We start from the raw sequence: 6,073 nt of genomic DNA on the forward strand, positions 1-6,073 counted from the left end.
TCCACCCCCGCCATATTTGTCGCAGGAGAGTGAACTGGAAGCGGGGCTGATCAGACGTCGGGATTTATTGAAGCACTAAAAACGAGCAGCTGTTTCCTACACGGTGAAAAGGGACGAACTGAGGAACCGATCACCCACACTTTCACAAATTAAGAGTCCAAAAGTATAAATCTGAGATTACAAAAACAAACCCCTCCCCCCTCCTGCTCCGGTGCTACACAGACTTCACGAAGGCCGTCTTGTAGTTTTGTTTGCGCTCTGCGTCCCTGCTGTCGTTGCCGGCTCCGTCCCGATGAGGCGTCTCTTCCCGCGGCTCGCCGTCCCGGCCCTCCGCCCCGGAGTCCGAGGTTTCGTCGTCTTCGTCGTCGTCCTCGTCATCCTCGTCTCCGCCGCTCGACTTCTCCGGCTCCCCTTCCTCGGCCCGTCCGTCCTCTGGTGGTTTCTCCGGTGTCACTTCTTCTGGTTCCGGCTGCGGGGCGGGAAGCACAACAGGGCGATTCACTTCTGCGCCTGATCTTTTGTCACCGGGATCCATAAAACCTTGATATTCCAGCTGTTGATGAGAAGCTCTGGACCAGTGGTTCTTAACCTTGTTGGAGGTACTGAACCCCACCTGTTTTACATGCGCATTCACCGAACCCTTCTTTATTGGATCGAGGATGGTTTCGTTGATGGGTACAAAGAACAGGCAGAGTAGCCTTTTCATCGAATCTGGCTCCCTTCACCTTGAATTCAGCAAGCGCTATGTTCTTGTAGCTCCCATCTCCATGCAGCTGAAGGAAGCCTTCCCTTAGTTTTGCCGGTGCTGGACTAGAATTGCTCATCTTGTCATTCCAAATCATGCAGTTAGGACATCGATTCCGATCACGTTCCGTCATACGTGTGAATCCGTATTGTACGTATTCTTCCGACCGCTTTCTTTTTTTGCCCGACATAATTAGTATGAAGGGATTAATATATTAAGAGAGAAATCACATGACGTACCATCACGACAGTCACAAGTTACAACAACTGAGCGCGCCAAAATCCCCGCAGCACGGATAGGCCGAGCTATGTAGCGTGATCACCTGCGGCCAGTGATGTCATCACCAATGTGTGTCTTGACCTCCGCCGAACCCCTGAGACTGACCCGCCGAACCCCTGGGGTTCGATCGAACCCAGGTTAAGAACCACTGCTCTAGACATGTCAAGAGTGTGTATGCGTGCGTTGACCCCGTATCCGCCTCCCTCACCTCACTGAATCCCAGCCCGCAGTGCCTGCGGTTCCGTCCCGACAGCTTCCCGTCCATCCCCTGCTGGTACTGCTGCTCCAGCTGCTCGTTCATCCTCCGGTCCTCCACGCCTGCCGAGACACAGCGGTCACTCAGCCGCCCGTCAGCTCGGGGCCGCAGCTGGCCGGCGGAGGGGGGGGGGGGATTCGGATCGATGGGTTAACGGCGGCGCGGGGGTTGCCGGACCGTGACGGGCCTCGAGTCACGCGACGGCGGGGTCGCTTTGGCGAACACTCACCGGTGCGGAAGTGGGAGGTGGACTTGTGGTCGCCGATGACCAGGCGCCCCGTGTGTTCCTTCTGAAACGACAAACGCCTCGGGTCACCGGCACACTTAGAAGTCAACTGTAACGGGGGCGTGTGCGACACGCCGCCGTAGAGCATCACAGGTAAGTACGTCGTTTCAATACATTTCTCAGGTTGATATATGAGTGTACTATTCCATCAACGGACTACAGCTCGATCGGCCACGTCTCCTTGGCGACGGGACGGCGTGACGCCGGTCCAGCCTGCGACTCACCTTCCCGGCGCCCATCAGCCGTAGGAACTTCTGCTTCCTCTCGTCGCTGCCCAGGTCGGCCGAGGCCCACTGAGTGTGGCCTTCCTGCGACCGCAAACAGGTCATTACTGACACGCTGTATATTTGAATATGAGACCATGCTTACTGATTGAAATGTTTTTGAGGAAGAAAAATAATCAGGTAGAAGATTAGATTTTTAAATAGCTAGATTGTCTTGTGGTATGTATATTCCAAACATTATAAAAGACACATATTAGACATCGATTTTCCACATTCAGTGTCAAAAACACATTTCGGACAGATGGAATATTGCGTAAAACATTGGGAAAGCTTTTCACGTTTACCTTTATTTCGTGGGAGATATGTGTCATTTTGATTTGTATTTGCGGTTCAACTTTGCACATGGTAAACATGTAACGTCTCCGTAAATCTACTAAGCGTGACAATATGAAGAGTAATCCAGCTAATTATTCTCAAACTAATTTTTGCTTTCGGTGACAGGAAACTAAGTAGATTTAATGAACGTTGAATACGACGTGCATTGAGCTTTTCAATCCCCTGTCAGAAGGCGTGGAATCATTCAGATTGAAAACATCCGAGCTCCGCTTCAAGCAGCTTTAGCAAACAAACTAGCGTCATGCTAACATCACCTCCACCGACTGCCGCGCTTTATCTTTTTATTTCGCCTGAAACGGGTCTTTTGGCTCACCTCGCCCGGGGACGCGGCTCGTTTGGTTCCGTGTCGGTCCTCCGGTGAGCTCATTGTCATTCAAAATGACCCGCAGCTCCTCAATGAAGTGAGGGGTAAATAGCACCTAGCGACCGAGCTAGCAGCGTCTACTACATCACTTCCGCTCCGCCCTTCTTTCTTCTTCTACGGTGGCGCTGCTCGGGCTCTCTAGCGCCCCCTAGCGGCCACACGCGGGACTTCAGATGAGGACTAGAAACGGTTTCGACCGGATTGCAAAGGGTTAAAACTGAGTAATCGGGTAACTCCTGTAAAATGAGGGAAAGGCGTCGTATTATTATCATCATAATCATCGTCGTTATTATTATTATTGTTGTTGCAAAACCAATGCTGCGTCCCTCCGATTAAATATCTACGGACACCACGTTCACTGTTCTATTTCTAGCCGCGCTTTTGTGAGTTGCCCCCCTCGTCTTCATCGCTTGTTTTCTTTTTTTCCCTTTGTTTTCCCTCCTAAGCGTGGACGTTTGAGCGTCTCTGCAAAGCCAGTCGCCAAATGAACCTGTGGAAGTGACCGTGAGATGATCAAATTCCCTGTGCCGATCATTATGCGGCCGCGGTGTCAATGGTGTTTGTTTTTATTTTTGGTTGTTTTCCCCCTGTCCCGCTTTTCCGGAAAAAGCGTGACTTTGGAGTTGTTCTCTTGTAACCATGGCGACAAATATCATAGAAAGACATGAAGAAACAACAAATAAAAGAAAAAAATCCCCTTGGAAATGAAGGAGGAGCGGATTTGACGCACAAGTTGAAAATGAGAGCTGATTATCTAAATTACCGTCTGGTCTCCGGCGCATTCGAAGACAGCGGGTGAGCGCGAGCGGACTCCCAGACGCCCGAGGTTGCGCTTCGGCATCGTACATACGACGACCTTTGACCTTTGCGGAGACTCACACAGGCACACTTGTATAAACACACTTTTTCTCCGAGGATTTTTATGCCTCTTTTGTGCCTTCAGACTGAGGCCTCAGTGTCCAGCTCCTGTATTTTTCCACGGGGGGAGAAGGACTCATTTGTTTCTTTTCTTTTCCTTTTTTTTTTTTTCAAACAGTGATTACCTTTTTAACAGGGTAATTTGATTCCAGACATTTTATTTTAGTCACAAAAGAGCAACTGTGAATATCTTAAAATCCAGTTGAAGGGGGAAGTTTAAAAAAACAAAAAAAAAAAAAAAAACAGTGGGGGTGGAGAGCCGTCCCTCCCAACCCGAGTTGGACAGAAACAATGAAGCTGACCTGGACGCGTCAGAAGTGTGTGTGTGTGTGTGTGTGTGTGTGTGTGTGTGTGTGTGTGTGTGTGTGTGTGTGTGTGTGTGTGTGTGTGTGTGTGTAGCGTTGAGCAGAAGGATGTGAACCCCCGCGGCTAGTTTCACCAAATCTGACATTCAACAAACACACACACGGCTCCCCCATTCAGATTTTTTGATTTATATGCTATATTTATATAGATATATATTTAAAATACCAGCCTTGACCATGATGAATGTGTTGTTTTGTGTCTGATCTGAGGGATCCTGAAGGAGGTTCCTGAGGCTCCTCCTGCTGCAGCAGCGCTGGAACCCCCCTGAGGTGCTGAGGGAATTAAAAAAAAAAAAGGTTTGTTTATTTTTCCTTCTGGATAATTTTGAAATCACTTCAAAATGGTGAGAAATTCCCTGATGTGTTGTAAAAGAATTGTTTTCTGACAAAATGTTACAGTAGAATAATAATAATGGAATAATAATTACTAATAATGATAACTCCCCCTAAAAGTTTTTTTTTTTTTTACTCTAGAAAATAGGAAGTCACGGTGGCTGAGTGCTTTGCGCTTCCAACTCACATCATGTGAATGGTGGTGTTTCTATATGACGTGTGAATATTATTCATATATTACTATCAATATTCCGTGTGAATGAGTGAGCAAATGGCGGCAGCATGTGGTCAGGGGAGGTCATCATGAAAAATAAAAAACTTGTTACAATAATAGATAATAAAAAATGATTGAGACGACACAGAAAATACATTCATAATACAGCTCAGAGGACAAATATTAATATTTAACCCTGTCTAAGAAAAAATGGCTGGGGCGTGGCAGCGGCGAGCCGCTTGCACACAAAGTCCCTCACAACCTGGGCTCCTTTCTGCTTGACGCCAATATTATGTTCGTAGAAAGATTTATTATATTGTTATATACAACTGCACCTTCAACAGCCTCTTTAACGTGTGTGTGAGAATAATTATTCTGGCGAGAAAAGTGGCGAGGTGAGGCGCCGTGGCGCACCTGAGGGAGGCGCAGGTGAGCCGACAGCTGCTTGTTGCTGCTGTCCAAACGCAATATAGAATAACATAAATAAGATGTATAAAACAAAATAAGGAGGACTTTTCCAACAAAGTAACAGATAAAAATAAGCTGTGTTTCCAGTTTTATCAAAAAAAAAAACGAGGTGAGTAAAATAATTAAAAATTTGAAAAAAAAAAGGGAATTATTGTCTTCTTTTCCTTGTTATCCTTCTTGTGAGCAACTTGAATTAAAATTGATTGAAACACTAGAATGTACATTTTTAAAACAACTAAGGTTAACTGAGGGTCAAACTGCAATTACATCATCCACCACTGAATACTTTTATTTGTGTACAGTGAATATGACCTGAATAGAACACATAGAGGATACAGAGCACATTTGCTTTATCTGTTGTATCTTGCCGCTATAAAAGAAAACATTGTTTCCGGGACGAATATGTTCCTAAGTGTGTGTCGGTGTGCGTGACGGTGAATGTTTGTGTCTCTCAGAGTATGGCGAAGCCCGCCTCTCGCCAAATGACGGTCGGGATAGGCTCATCGCGGCCTTGACCCGGAGCGCATAAAATGTGAGAAAGTAAAAAGCAAGTAAGAAGTTTGGCCTCCCCTCCCCCCAGGGCTGCGAGTCTATCAGAATAAACAATAGCATGAAACTCTTGCACACATGACAGCGCGTCTCCATACACTAAACGTACTCATTCATAGTCCTCGCTTCGAAACCCGGGGGCCCCTCGGCCGGCGAGACGTCACAACATAGTTGTGTATATTTTATTTTTGTCTATTTTATTAATCCCCCGGGGGGAATCTGTCCCCGCCTTTAAACCCGTAACCATAAAAACAACAATGCTTTTTTTAATGTCGGCGCAGAGCTGTTTTCCCCCCTGGAAAGAGAATGTCAGACTTTTCAAAAGAAAAAAAAAAACATAAAATATAATTATATAGATAGAAATAAATAAAATACATCTTTTATTATGGAACTGTAAAATAATATTCTGTTTCTCTTTTATGTCAAAGGGGAAGAGGAGCCGCCGAGGAGGCCGAGCTGCAATTCGTCGAGTCACCGGTAGGTGGTGCGAGAGTCCCTGGAATACACACGGACAGCCCCGGAGGCGCGCGCACACACACACACACACACACACACACACACACACACACACACGCAGGCTCCTGACAGGCCGTTAAAACTTATTTTCACACACACTCCGGACGGTCCCGTCCACGGCAGGCAATTTAGGAACATCCGGGAACTTTCTTTCTGTGAT

The 6,073-nt window shown here is 46.8% G+C and overlaps 1 protein-coding gene across 2 annotated transcripts in view; it reads right to left on the reverse strand.

Annotated features, from left to right (window-relative positions):
• Window positions 1-47: 47 nt before the first annotated feature.
• Window positions 48-6,073, reverse strand: part of c7h11orf58 (chromosome 7 C11orf58 homolog) — a 7,430-nt gene continuing 1,404 nt past the window's right edge. Inside the window, exons 2-6 of one of the 2 annotated variants that reach the window (XM_086149198.1) lie at window positions 4,004-4,106; window positions 1,791-1,874; window positions 1,510-1,570; window positions 1,233-1,342; window positions 48-469 (exon numbers count right to left, since the gene is read on the reverse strand). In XM_086149198.1, the coding sequence (XP_086005324.1) occupies window positions 215-469; window positions 1,233-1,342; window positions 1,510-1,570; window positions 1,791-1,874; window positions 4,004-4,012 (519 nt within the window). In that variant the 5' untranslated portion in view covers window positions 4,013-4,106 and the 3' untranslated portion in view covers window positions 48-214. Of the gene's footprint in view, window positions 470-1,232; window positions 1,343-1,509; window positions 1,571-1,790; window positions 1,875-2,499; window positions 2,657-4,003; window positions 4,107-6,073 lie in introns of those variants that run through there. The other variant, XM_086149197.1, reaches the window with a different exon arrangement.

Source organism: Fistularia commersonii, chromosome 7, assembly GCF_037954325.1.
Source record: "Fistularia commersonii isolate RoL2024-O1a breed Wild chromosome 7, RoL_Fcom_v1.0, whole genome shotgun sequence".
Classification (NCBI taxonomy): domain Eukaryota; kingdom Metazoa; phylum Chordata; class Actinopteri; order Syngnathiformes; family Fistulariidae; genus Fistularia; species Fistularia commersonii.